The 20051-nt window shown below is 41.2% G+C and overlaps 1 protein-coding gene across 3 annotated transcripts in view; it reads right to left on the bottom strand.

Moving 5' to 3' along the window:
* The window catches only part of SDC2 (syndecan 2), a 104372-nt gene that overhangs the window by 8814 nt on the left and 75507 nt on the right, over positions 1 to 20051 (bottom strand). For 2 of the 3 annotated variants that reach the window (XM_036995452.2, XM_073229857.1), the window contains 2 exons: positions 12856 to 12967; positions 5959 to 6092 (listed from right to left, as the gene is read on the bottom strand). In XM_036995452.2, coding sequence (XP_036851347.1) covers positions 5959 to 6092; positions 12856 to 12940 — 219 coding nt within the window. In that variant the 5' untranslated portion in view covers positions 12941 to 12967. The remainder of the gene's footprint in view (positions 1 to 5958; positions 6093 to 12855; positions 12968 to 20051) is intronic. The other variant, XM_017657863.3, reaches the window with a different exon arrangement.

Here is a 20051-nt window from a genome sequence, read left to right as displayed (position 1 = left end):
AACATCATCCACCACATAAATAAAAAGAAAGACAAAAACCACATGATCATCTCCATAGATGCTGAAAAAGCATTCGACAAAATTCAACATCCACTCATGATAAAAACTCTCAGCAAAATGAGTATATCCGGCAAGTACCTCAACATAATAAAGGCCATATATGATAAACCCACAGCCAACATCATACTGAACAGCGAAAAGCTGAAAGCTTTTCCTCTGAGATTGGGAACACGACAGGGATGTCCACTCTCCCCACTGTTATTCAACATAGTACTAGAGGTTCTAGCCATGGCAATTAGAAATAACAAAGAAATACAACCAATTGATATTGGTAAAGAAGAGGTTAAACTGTCACTATTTGCAGATGACATGATACTATACATAAAAAACCCTAAAGACTCCATTCCAAAACTACTAGAACTGATATCGGAACACAGCAAAGTTGCAGGAAAACTTTTTTTTTTTTCAAACCAAAAAGTCTCTTTATTGATCAGTACCATATATGACTCAAATGGCCTGAAAAAAAGAAAAGGCAGTACAGTTGGGGTGGGACATCCATCTTCACCACCACTTTCCTCAGCTCCTGCCACAATACCCAGTGGAGGAAGCAGGGTGTGGGGGACCCCAAAATCCACATGGATGAGTGGGGAGAGATGGTGCTAGCATTTCCAGACCTGGCCACAGAACAGGTAGCAAAGCCAGAGGTGGGCCCAGACTCACTCATGGGACCCTGCTTTGGCCTCACCCTGGGTCAAGCCTCCACACGTCCAACTGTTAAACAGAACTAAGGATCCTGGCTCCCCAACCTCCGTTCTGAGAAAGGGGAGGGAGGGGCTGTTGGCTCCTAGAAAAAAATATAGGCAAAAATCTCTTGGACATAAACATTAGCGACTTCTTCATGAACATACTCCCTGGGCAAGGGAAGCAAATGCAAAAATGAACAAGTGGGACTATATCAGGCTGAAAAGCTTCTGTACAGCAAAGGACACCAACAATAGAACAAAAAGGTACCCTACAGTATGGGAGAATATATTCGTAAATGACACATCCGATAAAGGCTTGACATCCAAAGTATATAAAGAGCTCATGCACCTCAACAAACAAAAAGCAAATAATCCAATTAAAAAATGGGCAGAGGAGCTGAACACACAGTTCTCCAAAGTAGAAATTCAGATGGCCAACAGACAAATGAAAAGATGCTCCACATCCCTAATCACCAGAGAAATGCAAATTAAAACCACCAGATATCACCTCACACCAGTAAGGATGGCCACCATCCAAAAGACAAACAACAACGCATGTTGGCAAGGTTGTGGAGAAAGGGGAACCCTCCTACACTGTTGGTGGGAATGTAAATTAGTTCAACCATTGTGGAAATCAGTATGGAGGTTCCTCAAAAAGCTCAAAATAGACATACCATTTGACCCAGGAATTGCACTTCTAGGAATTTACCCTAAGAATGCAGCACTCCAGTTTGAAAAAGACAGATGCACCCCTATGTTTATTGCTGCACTATTTACAATAGCCAGGAAATGGAAGCAATCTAAATGTTCATCAGTAGATGAATGGATAAAGATGTGGTACATGTACACAATAGAATATTATTCAGCCATAAGAAGAAAACAAATCCTACCATTTGCAACAACATGGATGGAGCCAGAGGGTATTATGCTCAGTGAAATAAGCCAGGCAAAGAATTCTCCGCCTGGCTTATTTCACTGAGCATAATACTTTCTAGCTTTCCTACTGCCTGGCCTGTGAAGTCAGCCCACCACTAACAGTAACATTTATGATTTCACTCATATGTGGAGTAAATGAATAAAGAAAAACTGAAGGAACAAAACAGCAGCACAATCACAGAACCCAAGAATGGACTAACAGTTACCAAAGGGAAAGGGACTAGGGAGGATGGGTGGGAAGGGAAGGATAAGGGCAAGGAAAAAGAAAGGGGGTATTATAATTAGCATGTATAATTAGCATGTAGGCGGGGCATGGGGAGGGCTGTGCAATACAGTGAAGACAAATAGTGATTCTACAGCATCTTACGCTGATAGACAGTGACTGCAATGGGGTGTGTGTGGGGGGGACTTGGTGAAGGGGGGAGCCTAGTAAACATAATGTCCTTCATTTAATTGTAAATTAATGATAAAATAAATAAAATGAAAAAAAAAGACCTGACCTTTTTGGGGTGCTTTAAGATCATTAGCATTTCTAGGAAGGATCACTAGTTATACCAGGTAGATCCATCTGAACTCCAGAGTGAGTTCAGTAGGTCCCTGCTTCAATGAACAGAACACTAGCCTTCCACAGAAGATGGCATAATGATGTGTGAGGAAGAATGGCTGTCTTATCTTCTGAAGCTTCAGAAAACCCTGCACTGCCTTAAACCCCAACCTGCCATGATTTATAAAAAGTGGAGGCCACAGAGAAATTATCACACCACTGCTGCCCAACATGCACCTAAAATTTCACTATTCTCTATGTTATTGTAAGAGAAGAAAACATGAAAGATCTTCCCAGGACCTCAGATACCATAGTGAAGCCAAAGAGAGAGGCTCCAGGGCAGTCTGTTGCCTGAGTTTTCTCCATTCTTCTCATGGAAAGCCCACCACTAATTGGTTGTCTGTTGGAAAGACAAACAACTCAACAGATGGGAGAATGGACGATCTGGGTTCTACTCTAGGAACCTTTTTATTGCTCATTGGCACTTTCACTAGAGATTGGGGAAGAGATGAGAAAACAAGTTAGATAGCACTCAGGTTTGTGACAAGGAGAAGAGGTACATTCTGGTAGCGAATACGATGGACAGAAGTAGCTACTGTGATCTTAGAGACTAAGCTTAACTTAACCCTTATCATCTTTGTCCCATTATTATGACAAATCACAGAATTTCCCTCCTGGATTTCTGAGTCCCTAAAATCATTTGAGAGAGCTGATACTTCATTTCCCTCAGACTCAGCTTCTGATCCAGCAGGCAGGAAGGAGTTTGCATTTCAGGGGTCTGTGGGTGTGAATACAGGAGATCTCCACAGAACTGGGGCCACTATGCACTTCCATCAGTGCACAAGCTTCCACTCATTCTCTAAGCGGAAAACTTTTGCTCTTTGGAAGCAGAGGTTTGACTAAAAAGAATTCTTCCTACAGTATAAAAAGACTCTGAAACACATTAACTCTTGTATACATGTACAAAATGAAATCACAAAAAGGCAGCAGAGATGATTAAATGAAGCCAATTAAGGATCTGTCACATCCACGTATGGCTGTTTGGATGCCATGAAAATAAAATGGAAGTAAAAGATTACGAGCTATGTTCTACTCTGTGCTTTTTAGTTTTGTCACATAAATGTACAACAAACTAGATAGAATATCTATAATGGTGACATTAATGCCACTGTGAGGCTCATTCAAAAGCAAAGTCTACATTAATGGTATCCAAGAGGCAATGTTTAATTTGGCTGTACCATGTAACCGCAAAATAGAAAATTTAATCACCATTACTGTTATTCATTACCAACATCATCATTATCAGTACCTAAAATACTATTTGACACATCATAAATAGCACTCAATAAATCTCCCACAAATGAATGAATTTTTATTACTACTACATTGAAAAAATGATACCAGGAATATAAATACATTAAAATGCTTTGGGACCCTTAATTTCTGAGCTCTTCTGCCAAGTATGTATCTTCTGTATTTTTATCTGACATTGTTACTTGTTTAAAGCAAATTTTTAAAAATGCAAGTCAATTTTTAACCCATTGTTATCAACTGGCCAGAACTCAATCAAATTAGGTTCTGCTTAGGATATAACTTTATCACTGAAAGTTGACACAGAGTTTCTAGCCTCAAGCCAGTGGGTCCTCATGGTTGCTGACTTCAAGGTTGACCTGGCTGCAGAAGCCTATCCAGTAGGTCATCACCACCTTGTTTCATGCATGAGGAGGTCAGGGGGAATGGGAAGAACAAATGCACTCTGGCAAAGGTAGGAAAATGCAAGGGCAGAAAGCTTGCCTGTGTTCCTTCCTGCAAAGGGGCTCTTCTTACTCCAGAAAAGACTCATCACTGCCTTCATGACACAGCCTTGCACATCCTGTCTGCTGTTAAATCTTGGCAGCATCTTATTTCTAACCAACAAATGGGTGAGCTCCAAAAGCAGACACTTTTGTGTCTAAGTTTTCATAAGCAGCATGCTACCCTTGGACTGTCTACAAAGTCTACTACTGCAGTTATTACATATGCTCGTTTGCTGAATTGCTTTGTTCTCTACAGCTCTAACCAAACTCAATTAAGGCTTACAGAATTTTTACTCGGTCTCAAGCAACATGCTACATGCATTCAAATTTAGTCTTCTCAAGGACCATGAAGTATGGGCTCAGAGAAACTTGGCCAGATCGAGGATTTGAAACTGAGGCCTTGTTATGCATTTTCTAACTAAAATAACTTACCTAGTGGTGGGTGGTCAGCTAATTGTAATATAATGCTGATAAAGCCAAAATCACCAGTCTAATGGTTTTCATTAGCTAGTAGCTTTGCTCTATTCTAAGGCCAAAGACCTTATTTCTTAATAAGTCAGCTCTCAAAAGCAATATATACAGTTGGCCCTGGAACAACATGAGTTTGAACTGCCTGGGTCCACTTTTACACAGATTTTTTTTCAATAAATGCATTAGAAAATTTTGCAGAGATTTATGATAATTTGAAAGAACATTTTGTTTTCTCTAGCTTCCTTTATTATAAGACTACAGTATATCATACATATTCAAAATATATGTTAACCAACTGTTTATATTATTGGTAAGGCTTCTGGTCAACAGTAGGCTGTATTAGTTAAGTTTATGGGGAGTCAGAAGTTATATGCAGATTTTCAACTATGCCGGGGGCCACACCCCTAATCCCAGTTTTCAAGGGTCAAGTGTATAAAGATGCACCTACATTCATCATGACCAACGAAAGATGTCAAAGTTTATATAGTACTGAGGGTGCATGAGGAGACTTTGAGAAATAACTTATTGAAACTAGTACCTGGAGTCACTTTCTGATTCAGCATATGTAAAGATCACAGTGGTTTTAACTCAGAACAAATTCTTTATGAAATGAAAGATTTTCTTGGCTTAAGTGAAATAAACTGAAAAGGTTTTGCTTCTTAACAAGAGCTGTGAGTTCCTTGAGAAGGAGCACCCTGTAAAAAGTATTCACATACAAGCTAGTTGGGGAGCTTATAGATGAATAAAAGTTGTAGGATAAAAGTGGTAGGTAGAATGAACTATCAAGCTATGAAAAGACATAGGTGAAACTTAAATGCATATTACTTAGTGAAAGATGCCAATCTGAAAAGGCTACCTACCCTATGATTCTAACTGTATGATGTTCTGGAAAAGGCAGAACTACAAGGACAGCAAAAAGACGAGTGGTTACTAGGGGTCGCAAGGCAGGAGGGATGAAGAGGCAGAAAACAGAACTTTAAGGACAGTGAAGTGATTCTGTATGATACTGTAATGTATGTAAATACATGTCATTATGCATTTGTCAGAACCCACAAAATGTGTAAGGCCATGAGTGAACCTTAAGGTAAACTAGGGACTCCAGGTGATACTGCTGAGTCAGTGCAGGCTCAATGATTGGAACAAACCATTCTGGCACAGGATGTTGATAGTGGGGGAGGCTGTGCAGCAGGGGGACAGGGAGTATATGGGAACTCTCTGTACTTCCTACTCAGTTTTGCTATGAACTTAAAACTGCTCTGCAAAACAAAGTCTATTTAATAACAATAACAAAAATTGGTGGGTAGATGTCAAAAAGATCATAAATAGCAAAGAGCCATTTACAGTAATATAATGAGAAGAGCATCTAACCTCACATAATTTTAAACACAGCTTCTTAAAAGGAACATACTGTACAATTTAAAAAAGGAGCATTTCCAATGCCGATAATGCAGTGCAAAACCAAACACACCTTCGTCTGAGCAGGTACCTTGTTCTGCATGTTCAGCGTCGTGGTTTCCACTTCTGGAGCAGCGCTAGTGAATGGAATCTTTGGAAGCGGTCGAGATGTTGTCAGCTCTGGACTCTCTATATTCTCATCAGCTCCTAGGAACATATGCAGAGATGAGCTGAGTGCATGAATCACGACACAGATTCCTACATTATCAGACAACTCTAAGGGTGACACTGACAGAGCCAGGCTCTTTCAAACTACCCTCTCTTCAAGAATTCAGCACAGATCTTCCTGCAGTCTTTCTGTGATGAAGGATTTCAAAGTGCACTTGCAGGCAGCTTGGCAATTTTTCCTGTACCATTATCCTGAACACTCTCAGTGGCCCTTTGACTTACAGGTTCAATCTCTCATGCTCATGAGATATTTTCCCTTATCCACAGCAACATGATACATTTTCCATTTTAAAATACACATAACAACAATAAACAAAGAAGGCAGGCTCAGATGGAGAAAGACAAGTACCAAATGATTTCACTCATACGTGGAGTATAAGAACAAAGAAAAACCTGAAGGAACAAAACAGCAGCAGACTCACAGAAACCAAGAATGGACTAACAGTTACCAAAGGGAAAGGGACTGGGGAGGATGGGTGGGAAGGGAGAGATAATGGGGGGGTGGGGAAAGGGGCCATTAAGATTAGCATGTATAATGTGGGGGGAGGCACAGGGAGGGCTGTGCAACACAGAGAAGACAAGTAGTGACTCTACAGCATCTTACTATGTTGATGGGCAGTAACTGTAATGGGGTATGTGGGGGGGACTTGGTGAAGGGGAGAGTCTAGTAAACATAATGTTCCTCATGTAATTGTAGATTAATGATACCAAAATAAAAAAAATGAAAAATAAATAAAATAAAATAAAATAAAAAAAGAAGGCAGGCTCTCCAACAGCTGACCCTTGACCTGAGGTAGGCTGGTTCCCTCTCCCCCCATTCCACAACCAGATTTTCCAAAGGTGCTGGGATACTCACCACTTCCTCCTCTCCCTGCTCTGCTGCCTTCAGTCATATTTTCCCTGTCATCACACTCTTGTACTGTTTTGTTAAGGTCACTAATGTCCTCCACACTGCCACATCCAATGGCATTTTCCAGAGGTGGTCCTCACATAACCAAACCTCTTAGCACCACTGGACACTTGTCAACTATCAGCTACTTCTTGACATAATATCTTGAGGCTTCTGTGACTGACTTCCTGGCTTTCCCTTTACCCCTGTGGCTATTTCTAATTCTCCTTTGTAGGTTTATTCTCTTCTACCCGTGCACCAGATAACAGAGTTCCTTAAGGTTCAACATAAGCTTCTTCTTACCCTTTATTTTCTCCTGCACTCATGTTCATAGCTTCAATTACTACCTATATACACACAAAGCCTAGGTTTGCATCATTAGCTTAGACCATTCCTCTGAAATTAGACGCATGTATCTACTAGCCTACTTGACACTTTTACCTGAATGATTCAAAGGTACTATATACCTCCAACCTGTTTAAAACAGAACTTATGATCTCCTTTCCTCTCTCCCCACAAACCTGGTCTGCTCCCCATGTTACCCTGTAGTGAATGGAACCTTCCATTCCTATAAACCACAACTCTGGCTCCCTCTTCCTTACACCAGATCAAATCCATGATCTGGGTCCACTGATTTTACCTTAATATGTCTCCACTCTAATACCCTTCTACAGCCACCACCCTCATCCGAGCCACTGTAATCTTTCCGTGAACCACTATACCTGACTTCTTCCTAACAGACCCCTTTCAGGCCACTGACCCCAAACTGGCTGTGACTCCATCATAGTTAAACATTTAATAATGTTTAAAATTATTACTACGGCACCCCACTGCTTTTGGGATGAATGTGAAGTGCCTCAGCCCGGCCTTGGACAGTGTGGCCCTGGCCTACCTTCCAGCTTCCTTGGGCATCACATTCCCTGCTGTTCCCTGTGCTCCAGCCATGGTCTCCTGATCCTCCGCCAGGAGCCCTCAGCTGGTTTGAGGGCCCCAGACCTTAGCACAGAGGTCATTCCCAGGGGAAGGCCTCCCTTCCATATCAGGTTGGTGCCCTCTGCTAAGTGATTTTTAGCAGCATCTTTCTTCCTTAATTGCATTTACCACAAATTTGTAATCATATTTATTTGTATAACTACTGCCTTAGCTCTCCCCCACTAGACTGGAAGTGCCATAGGCTGAGGGTGCATCTGGCTTGATGCCTGAGCACCTAACAGAGTCCCTATCATACACTGGCTCTACCCAGTATTTGTTCAATGAGTGACTAACCACCAACTGCCACCTGGGCACTATTTTTTTTGCCTTTTTACCAGAACAGCATTTGAGAATTTCTGACATTCAAATACAACATTCTTTTTAAGTTGATCATTTGTCAAATTTGTAAAAACTCAAAGTAACTCACTTCCTCAGACAGGAAGAAATTATAAATACCTTCAAATTCCTCACAATATCATGTTAACATACTAAGTAGTTTAGAAAGTAAGAGGCAAGATGCTATAAACAGTACAATGGCCATAACTGTGGCTCAGTTTTTAATGTTTTAATATATCAACAGTCCCTTTAGCTCCAGCATGTATATTCCTTCTGCAGAGAAGATATGGTAGAGTATATTGGAATAGATGTGGGATTTGACATTAAACAACCAAACTAAATACTGGCTCTGGTATTTATTAGGTTTGTGGCCTTCAGCAAGTAATGCTGGCCTTCATCTATAAAATGGGGGTAATAATGTGATATAAATGTGACAGACATTTGAAAGCATTCTGTGCACACAAAATACTATGTAAATAAGTCATTAATAATGATGGCTCTGGAAGTACACAGCTCTTTTCTGTCAGCTTACCTGACTTCCCTCAAGGTGTTACACATGTTTGATTTGCTTCCAATGAATCATTTTTGTACAAAAAAACATTTTCAAGTAAGAAATGAAAATTTTTCAATTAAGGGCTTTCAAGCCCCCTTGATTCCCAACAGTTACAAATATCAATCACCAACCTAGAAGTGTGGAGAATCTATTATGAGAGAAGACACTCTGTAAAGTAGAAAATTCCCTCAAGCTTGTACTTCTTAAGCTAAAGACAGAAGAGCGATCTGCCTCAGGTGGCTCTTCCACTGTATTGGTTATTTTTATTAAAAAGATTGACCCTTTTGCCCCAGCCAGACCTGGGGAGCCCCTCTGGTGACAGCTCCTTCCTCCCCAACTTCCAGCTCTCACTGACCTCTCTGCCCAAGACACCCTACCCCAGAGCCCGCTGCCAACTGTACAACCCCTGCTTCTACCACATTCCCAGAATCGAAGCCGACCTCCTCTTTATCATGGAGCTCTTTCTTTCTCTATGTTCCCACTGTTTACTGAATCTCTTCTTAAAAAAAAAAAGGTAAGATTTTCTTCTACTTTTTAAAAGAGTATGTTTAAAATTTTTTTTCATGAATAAAATTTGGGAACACAGAAATACAGAAAGGAATAAATAAAAGTATTCCACCAGAGAAACCATATTAGATTTTATTTACTAAAGTATTCCTAGCACATAGAATGGTGTCTGTTTCCCCACATAGTGGATGGTTAATAAGTACCTGCTGAATGAATGAATAAATATCCTCATATCATCTTATCTTCTAAGTAGTTTTTCAGATCTGACATGATACTTCCACTCTCCAAGGACTCTTCTGCACTCCCAGAATGTTCTTTCTTTAATAGTACCTCTTCTTGTTTCACCATAAAGCATCTTCTTCTCTCTCCATATTTAGTATGTTTTTCTGCAAATTATCTTCTCCCTGTGAGCTTCTGTCCTCTCCCAATTTTAGGGGTGTGGAGAGGCCTCTATCTTTTGTTACAAGTTTTCTCTAAGTGTCTGGGGGAGTCTTGGTTGTCTTTTCAAATTTAAGAGGGAAACACTGAAAAGCTGACCAGAGGCTCTGAGTACACAGGAGAAGTTCGTCAAATGTGCGCAGCATCAGTTAAGATGGAGCTGTGTGTTTTGTTGGAAAGCTCCCAATGCCACTGGAGTTGCTTGCTTTGAGTTGGTCCAATTCCCCAGGGAGGGAAAAGGCCAGACTGACAGCGTTCTGGGAACTGACTGGGAAAAGACAGCTGGAAATATTTCACCATTAAATAAGTCAATCTAAGAACTTGTTTTCCCAGTTTTCAGTATGGTACCAACAGCCCCATCTGTGCTGGTGCACTCCCAGTCCTAAGACCCACTGTTTTATTCTCATTCTCTCCAGATAAACCTCTGGTTTTCTTCTGAGGTTGAAAACATGAGTCCCTCTGGTACATTATGTGGGAAGGAATCAGGAAATCTATATTTGCTTCTTAAACAGTTTTCAAACAATCATCCTGAGTTTAATACCCCCTTCACCCTCCATCTAGTGCCACCAATTCCTGGGCCCCAGGGTGATTCTGCTGTGTTAAGTGGTCTGCCTCCTGGCTCCCCTTGCCCCCATCGCCACTGTTGGCTAACTCAGCTTTCTCATGTCTGCCAAGTCTGTTACCACAGGCCCATCTGCTTCCCAGCTTTCAAAACATTGTGGCTTTTGTCCCCTCTATTGTTTTGTTTGCCCTTGTAAGTTTGGGCCCAACTCCTTTATTGTCAGTTTAGTTGGATATTGGAAGGCATGTGCGTTCAATCTTCTACCTTTAACCAGAACTCAACATTTACCTTTGACATTTTTGTTATATTGCACTTCCCTATGTTACTGTAACCCATGATACAGTGTTACAATTTTTTTTTTCTCATTTCTATGTTTCTCTAAGACTTTTTGTTCCTTAAAGGTAAGGACCAAGTCCTTCTGATTCCATAGCTCAAGAACACAGCCTAATGTCTGGCACACAGTAAAGGCCTATGAATGTTGAAGTGACTGGTTAAGTCACTTTGCTTATGGGCATTTGCTAATGCCCATCCTTGAGTTCACATGTACATCATAACCCCATCTCCTTACCTGGGAGAAACCCTCTGGGCCTTTGGTCAATTTTTATCCAGTCCATTTGCTTTTTCACTGGAGAGCTTGATAGGAGTGAGGGCAAAGGAACACTGACCAAAATCCTGGGACCCCAGTATCCATCTGGGAATGGGCATCAGCTAGACGGGGTCTCCTAGTGCTAGAGTGGGATTTGGCAACACCAGGAGGCAGCACAGCGAAGGGAAGAGGGCGCACTCTCAAGCCCAGCTCCCTGGTTCCTATCCCAGCAGCACTACTGTCTAACAGCGTAATCTAAAGCGGGTTACTTAATCTCTCTGTGCCTCAGGTTTTTCATGTGAAAAATAGAAATAAAAATAGAATCTGTCCTTATAGAAATGTTATGAAGATAGGAACAGTGCCTGACACACAGTAAATGCTTTACAAATTTTAGTTACAACTTCTACTACTTTTAAGCTGAAAACCCCAAGTGTAGGGCAAGGGGATTTGCAAACTCCAGAATGATACACTTCTTTGCAGCAATGATCTGCCCAAGGCTGGAGCCAAGACAGAATCTATGTGGGCCCACATTTATGTGTCAGCTCTATCAACGATCTGATTATGGGTTCAGGATTTCAAAGGATCCACTCCAAACCCCAAATCCACTCCAGGACCGGCAGAAAAGCAAGACAGTGTACTCGCTTTCTTTATATCATCTTAAGGATGATCTTGGCATAAATCAGCAAAATGACTCAGACAACTTCTACAAATATGTAACAACTCATGGATTCTAACATCTGTGAAATGGGGACAAAAAAGTTTCCATGTTTATTATTTCCTGGGACATTTTTAAGATGATAGTTACAAAGCACTTTTGAGGTGCTAAATAAAAAAAAAGGTGCCATGAGTGAAAGATATTAATAGAGTCGTGGGCTATGGAGAACAACTCCTTCCACACTCATTCTGTGTGTGTGATATATATCACTTTCCCAAGAATAACTAGTGCTATTTTTTACATTAAGATTGCATTGTAAGCTCATTGTTACTAGGTCAGCCACCACCTCTCTTGTCTCTCTTAGACTTGCCATCTATCAACTTAAAACAATCACCCTTATATAGCTAGACCTCTACCAAAGATAAAATTGATTTTAATTTGTTTTGGTCATCCTGAACCCAGGCCAATTTGACTACTGGACATGTATGTTCAGCATAACTTTTACTATCTGTTGAATCTACAGTGAAAACCAAAAGCAAGAAAGGTCTTTGGTAAGATTTTCCTACCATACTGCTGACCACAAATTCCTGACTTGATCATTAATTAAACATATGTACAAGCTCTCTTTCTCAGCTTCTTGGGGGCCATTCCTGACACAGGTGAAATGTTTACCAGGTATGGCAGACTGCAAAAATGCCAGAATCCTTCATTCCTCCTCTGCAATGTGACTTTGTAGCTCCTTTTACTAAGAGGTGCAATCTGTGCTGGCCTTATGACTTGCTTTGATCTCACCTATAATCGTTAAATATAGGGCTGGTGGTTTTACAAAACTAGTGTTTGCAGGATTTCTTTAAGGTTGGCTTCCATGACATCACTCTGAAAGCCTTAATAATAAAACTAAAAGTTATTGTTGACAGAACACTGACTACATGTCAGGCACCAAACACTAAGAGCTATAGATATGTCAACCCCGTTAATCCTCACAAGGAAGCTATGTGGTAGGGACTATTATTACCTTCCATATTATAAATGAGGAAACTGAGGCTCAGCCAAGTTAAATACATTCCCAGGATCTCATAGCATAAGTGGCAGAGAGCTCGAATTTGCACCCGGGCACTTCAACGCCAAAGAGCAAGCTCTAAATCGCTGTGTATCCTGCCTATCTCCCCTAAGGAAGTTCCAACAGAACTTGTGTGTGTGCAAGCGTAGAGAATGGGGGTGAGCGAGGACGTGGACAGCCTTACCAGAGCCTGATGCAGAAGCATAGTCATCGTCATCAATGGGATACACTCCCGAAGCCTCCTCAATGGAGCTGTTGTCAAGGTACATGTCTTTATCAGACGTCAGCTCTGCTCTCTGAGAAAGGAAAGAGAAGGGAGTCAGAATGGTAAGAGACTAATAAACATGCTTATTTATTTATCTTACTGTTCATCTTTCCACCACAGTGATTACCTCTCCCTCTCCTCTGTTCCTTTGAACCTACATTTCTGGACTTCCTCAGAACACCCTGACAATTTACATACAGTCAAGGGCTGACCACAGATGATCACCCCTGAGTGAAGCCTATGTAGCCAAATCCAACTGAAGGAAGATGGCTGAGACCTAAGCACCTATCAAGTGCTTCTTTCATTACAGCCACTAAACCCATCCGAGTTTCAGTGGCCCCAGTGCTAGTTATAAGCCATCTCAGGCATTCTCTTTGCCACAAAGTCACTGGGGGGCTCTCTTACTGGAAAAGCCACAAAACACTCAAATCATTTAAGACTTTCTTGACGATGTACACAACAGTATGATAGCACTTAGGCTAAATCATCACCCAGGGATCCATCAAGGCCCACCAAATGTTTGCAGGGCTGGCCACGCTCAGAGTTTTATCAGCACAGTTGAGAGCTCTGCCATCACCTGGGCAGTCCAGAGCTTTCTGCAGCATCCCAGGTTCACACAGATGCCAGGCAGGGCACCCTGCGAGGAGCAGTGGCTGATTCCAGGGCTCACTAGCTTAGCACAGCCTTAAGGACAAATGCAGACAAACCCACACAAGCACATTCTTTATATATTACTGGCACTTGGTAACAGCAAATCACACACTTAATCTGCAGAGGGATCATTCACTAAGTATACCAGTTCTACAGCTTCTTAGCTCTTCAGTACGAGTTTTGGAATTAAAATTCAACTTAATCCTGCCAAAAGAGTAACTTGCATGAATTAGAGGCAGAGTAGTCACATAATTTTTTAATGGTTTTAGTAAATTGATATTTTACCACCAGTATCTCATGAAAGCTCAGAAACAAATAAAGCAGACCATTAAGCTTCTACATAACATTTGTGTTTAGAAATAGGAAACACTCATTATTGTCCTATTTTTAAAAATAAAACTGAATGTTTGTTCCTAACAGAAATTATAAGAAATGTTTTCCTTACTACATTGGCTTTCATTAGATTTCCTCTTAAAATAAAACTTCGTTCCAGAAGTTGCGATGACTGGAACCTTCCTAAGACAGACAGGTCCAGACCTCTGTAACAGTTCCCCTTTATTCTGTCAAATTTCAGCTGCTTCCTAGAGAAGTTGCAGTATCTTAAACTTGAGCCCATATTCTCCACCAGGCTTCAGTGCCAACTGACAGAAAAGCACGGGAACCCATTCTGCCTGAGCTATTGTGCCGGCATTTTGGGAGCTGAAGCCTAAGGGACTGGTTTTCCAGCGGGCTGCTTGCAGGCTTTGAGTGAGACTACCTTGAGCCAAGAGTGTGAAGGAATTTTTCTGCTGGAATGTCAAAGCTGAACTGACATTCTGGGCATTCTGAACTGTAAGAGCAATCTGAGGCCATCCTGAATCTTACTGGTCTCCAAGGCCATCATCATTCCAGGCCATAATCCCCAAAGCTAGTGAACTGTATCAGGAACCTGCATTCCACAGCTCTACCATCAACTTAACTGACCCTTATTAGACTCTAGATTGCTTTGAGGGCAAGAACTGTCCCTCATTCATCCTTAATCCACTCTACCTCTCTGTGCAATCACAGTACCTGGCATACAGTAGGTGCTCAGTGAATGCTGCTTAGGCTGTTTGTGCTCCAACCCTAATAGCAACTCCAGCTTGTAGCCTTGTCCTGCTTGTATTCAACTTTGTCTTGTCAGTCTCATCTGGAGGACCCTCTCACTCCCTCCATCAAATGCCACCTACAAAACAGTCCCTGACTTCTCTGGTTCTTCAATGTCCCCTGGTTATAAACTACTATTTTAGATTTGGTAGCATGTGAACAGTTGAAGGTGCGAGCTTTCATTGTTACTTTAGTTTCACGTGTATATTCTCCTGCCCCTCAGCAGAATACAACTTAGTGAAGATGGGTCTTCAGTGACCTGGTGCACTCCCTGCCCCTCCCAAAGTGCACGGGTACTCAATGAATATTTGGCTATTGAGATTACCAAAACAAACTAGCCTTTGACTCAGGTTTCAGAGTTAACACAAGTCACAAGACTTCCAGGATTCCTAAAATTAAAATCTCTCAGTTCTAATCCTGGCAGATCAACTGCCCCACCCCTGCCGCACACGCTGCGCTGCAGCTACTCAAGGAACCCGGAGTCTTCAAAGAAACAACTCCTTTATGCATTATAAACCTGTTTGCCTTTTTTCTTTTTCTTTTTTTTTTTTTAACACTGAATCGCTTTAATTTTTCTTTTGGCTCTGTCAAAGAAGTTTGATGGGGAAAGGGTAACTCTAAGATATTTAATCCCTATGTGTAAATGGAATTTATATTCATTAGGTGACCCAGATGTCTAGACTGACACATCTGTCTCCCTAGCACGCAGATGGCCAGGAAAGTCTCCCAGAGAATTCTGGTCACCTCCACAGTCCAACCATACGTGGTAGCCTGACAAGCACGTGGCCTTCCTAGCACAACTCTTCTGAGGAAGGTGTCCGGCCTCAGTTACATAACAATGTGGGGTGGAGGCCAGGGCATGTCCAGAGAAGCCCTCAGCCACTTGGGGTGTGTGATGGCTCCAGGGTGGTCCTGGGGTTGACAGGACATTTAATGTGCCCAACAGCAGCTACAAGAATTTGTTCCTCCACTGTCCAGTGGGGTGCAGATAATTGACAGCAGACTAAGTTATCTCCAGCTTTGACATCAGGGGCACCAAGCATACAAGAGAATTACCAAAATTCTTCCATGGAGCTCAATTTCACAATAAGCAGTGTCTTTTCACTCTGTAGTAGATAATGCTCAAAGAATACCTCCATTAACTTTCCTTTAAACAAACTAAAAATACCTTTCCAAATATGACAAATTCCTTTCGGGAGGACTCCGCACTCTGTGCCGAAAGGATTTTTGCAGGTTCCATGCCCGGGGAGGGAAACGAACGATGCACTAACATTCCCTTGGGACAAGAAGATGTGCCTATCTTGAAAGCTATGAAAAGGGGGACTCAAGACTGTTGCTCTCACACCTAGACAAATGGTCTGCCCCACTAAGCAGGAGTCCTGACACACTCTGAAGAGTCTCTTGCCTGATAAGCAAGCCACCAGACAGAAGTAGCCGGGAGGAAATATGTGCAAGGCTGCAGGCAGACTGTAGGACTTCCTAACAAGGTTGTTTAACTTGGGCCTGGCCACCTCTGTGAGGCAGTGCCAATACTGTTGGCTAAGAGGGCTCAGAGTACAAGTTGGAAGAAAAACACAGTTGGTCTTTGAGACCTTTTCCCCCATGGTTGATGCAAGATGTGAATACAGGGAGCAAAGGGAAGTTACAGAAAGCAACTGAGGAAGGAAATCTGCTGGAGACCGAGAGAGGTGTCTACTTCAGCCATGTTCAGCCACAGAAACGGACGTGCTAAACTGGTTCCACAGAGGATGCAGTTTTTCCGAGAGGAGATAGCACAGCTAACAGTTTTAAATCCCCACGATGCCCAGAAGGCAGGCAGGTACACACATTTGTCTCCTAATTGCTGCCCGTCCTTCTCTAGCGACCTCATGGTATTGGGCCTGGACCATTAGCAAGGCTCCTTACTTGGCCACACTCAAGTCTGCATCTTTGAAGCCATTCTCTGCAGAAGGACCCTTCTTCAACTCAAACGTGACCACGTCACTCACCTGTTAAACATCTTTTATTGGCTCCCTGTCACCTACCCACATGAAACAAAAAGCTCCTTAGCCTTAAAGGAAGTTCTTTTACCATATGGCATCAGCTGCTGCCACTTCTACCCAAACCCAGGCTCCACAACAAAAAACTCCATGAAGAGACCTGGACACACCAATTTCCTTCATATAAGACCCCTGAGAGGAAATAAACTCCTTTAAGGATGGGAAATTGAGGAACACAATAGTGATGTATGCCTTATATATTTGAGGATGATGAAAACCAGTACAGTGATAAAATGATTCAGCCCAGAATGCACATGGTGTTTGTAATAAAAATGAACAGAGAAACTGTTGATTCAATGCATACAAGACCATCCAGTACACCAATCTTGGTCTGAGTAAGAAATATCACAAGCCTACCCATTTCCTCACTGAAGAAAATTTGTGGGATAGCAACTGAACCAATCTGCCTGTTGGATCTTTCTTGTGTAGGTAAGGCCTACAAGAAACAAACATCATGTTTCAAACCACCAGTGTGGAAATCTGTTACTTAGAAATCCGAAGGCTTCCTTGAGATATATACTGCTTTATCTACTATATGAATGCCCTTTAAATGCCTTAAACTAGTGCAAACAATAAAGTGGTCAAAAGCTCAAAGCAGTTGGTGTTAAATTCACTTCATGATTTAAACTCAGGTTAACAACAAAGTCAGAAAGTTGAAAACCTAACTTTATGAATACCAGACACCCCTGGACCCAACCCTCATAAAATTAGCCTTTGGATATAAAAATAGAATATTCATGAGGCCTAATAGTACATTCACTATCACATCACAGAAAACAAACACCTGGATGCCTCTTCGTTTTAGAGCAAAGGCACATACATCTAAGTACTGATTTAGAGCTGACAGTATTAACCTCTATGGTGACTATAAAGTGTTACACTGTAACTTTAGCTTACCTTATTCCAAAGATGACTTCATTACCAGCTAACACACATTGTAAATGAGATGATAGTTAAAAATTTCTCCCAGTCACTTAGAAGTGGTTATACTTGTCCTTAAAATGAACTCTGACTTATGTACAGCCCAAAGGAACATACATCTTAGAGCTGGACTGGACATTACAGGCATCAAGATCACCATTTGTTTCAAAAATGAAGAAAGAAAACATCAGAGTGGCAAAGCAGCTTAAAATCATCCCATCTAGTTGGTGGCCAAACCAGAGCCCAAAACTTGACATCTAGCTCTGGGCTCCTTCTGTTGTTACCCACACATGAAGATATCACAGCTATTCAGCCTGGGGTTCAAAAGGATTAGTTGTAGCTAACTGTGAAGTGTTTATTATGTGCCAGACATTCTGTGCCAAGTATTCTATAAGCACTGGCACATTTAAACATCTCACGAATCTCCACTGCAGACCAGGGAACTGAGATTTCTCTGAAGACATAAGCTCAGAAATGGGGAACAGGGATTCGTGTACAAGTCTGGTCTTCAAGTGTGTGCTCAACTCAATATTGGCCAGGCCATGCCCACCTCCCCGTTTCCCTTTTCTTGTGATTCACACATAATCATAATTAACGTCCTGAGAAGAACTTCAATAAAGAGGCTGAACATGGCTGGATCCAGCACTTGCAATAGCTGGCCATGGAAATTCTGCCCCCAAGAATATCTATTTCACATCTTTCAGAACTGCATTTTGGTATCATAAATGGGAAATAAATCTGCCTTAAGAGTTAGAGTTCTAGCTTAACAGTTTCTTCTCTGCCTAATGTCCTGTAAGTTCTCCATATGGAGGACGCCTGGAGCCATGTACATCAATTGCATTCATTCATTTTCAGTAATACTTCATTTCCATCAGGCATCAGATCCAACCTAAGATTTAATAGAAGGAAGGAACCCTGAACTTATTGCTGGAAAAAGATACTACTGACCTTGAATATGTGAGATATGAATGTGTTCTGTAGGTTTATAAGTATATACTGTTGTATTTACTTATATAAATATAACCATTTATTTTAAAGGTTTACAGACAACTACCTTGTACCTAATTATGTCCCAGGTTTACTCTACCATCCTATGTATAATACATACAAAAGCCAAGGTCAAAGGTGAGGTCACACATGAGAGATAATTTAAGTCCCCTACTTAACAACTCTTTAAGAACTCAGAACTGCTTCAAGTATCTACACTAGTCCTTAATTAGTTACATAGAAAATGCAGTCTTTTATTTTCAGACACACATCAGCATACGTTCCATTAAGTAGGAAAATAATTAAATTATTTACTCATGCATATGAAGAAAATAAACCCGATTCTGAAAAAAATACCAGGTTTTATGAAGATAGACTCACATTCAGGTGTGAAGTGTGAGGCAAAAGGGGGACTGTGTTCCTCGTAAAAATGGCAAATAAAAGTAAATAAATGTCAAATCACAGGCAACTATAGGACAGTTTGACTGATTCCCATGAACATTCTGAAACAAACCAAAGCCATGGCAGATGACAGGATCCGCATGGTATCTTTACAGTTCTTTACATCTGAACCACTCACTGGGAACTTATCACTCATGATGGATACCTCATCAGAGTGGGAATCTTATCTCACCACTCAGAATGTTACCAAAGAGGTCCATGAACCGGCACCGGGTGCGGTGCTTCCAGTACCTGTTGCCAGGCCTAACACTGTGCTCCAAGACCCAGCATATGGTAAGGCTCAGTAAAGAGTAGTGGAGGTCACATTTTCTGAAAGCTTGAAGTCATTTGGCAGAAGGAAATAACCATGCTTTTTAAAGAAGTTACCTGGTGGCCTCACATCTGGGACAACTACATTAATGTTCTCTTACCTGGTCTCTTTAAAAAGGGCAATCTGAAATTCAGCCTCAAACTAAGGATGACCTTAGAAGAAACCCTTAACTCATTAAGAATGCCTCCAATGAGCCAGGCAAGCCAGGCAGAGCCATAGTCTTTGGAATACATTTAAATGATGGAAAAGCATTTAAAAAGTAGCACTGAGTTAGTTTACTTAATAGTAGAAAATGTCCTCTTTTTTTAATAAATAAAGAACTGAGTATGGTTTAGATTTCCTAGCATTTCAATTTTGAAACATTTAAGTTATAAAATTCAATTATTATGTTTTTAAAAAATACTCTTGCTGAAATTGTTTTATTGCTAAAATACTAAACAAAAACCTCTCTTCCTCTTCAGCAATGAGGAAATAAACCAGAGGGAGAAAAAACAAAAGCAGCAGAACAGACCAACAATTCGTACTTCTGTTTGTGGTAAAGGATTTGGATTCCTGAACCAGCAAGAGAAGGGAAATAACCTTTGTCTTAAATTTGTTGGCAACAAAATTAGGGCTCTACA

The sequence above is a fragment of the Manis javanica genome, chromosome 2 (assembly GCF_040802235.1).
Source record: "Manis javanica isolate MJ-LG chromosome 2, MJ_LKY, whole genome shotgun sequence".
In the NCBI taxonomy this organism is placed as follows: Eukaryota; Metazoa; Chordata; class Mammalia; order Pholidota; family Manidae; genus Manis; species Manis javanica.
The sequence above is the reverse complement of the archived record's forward strand: the minus strand, read 5'-3'. Positions and strand labels throughout refer to the sequence as shown.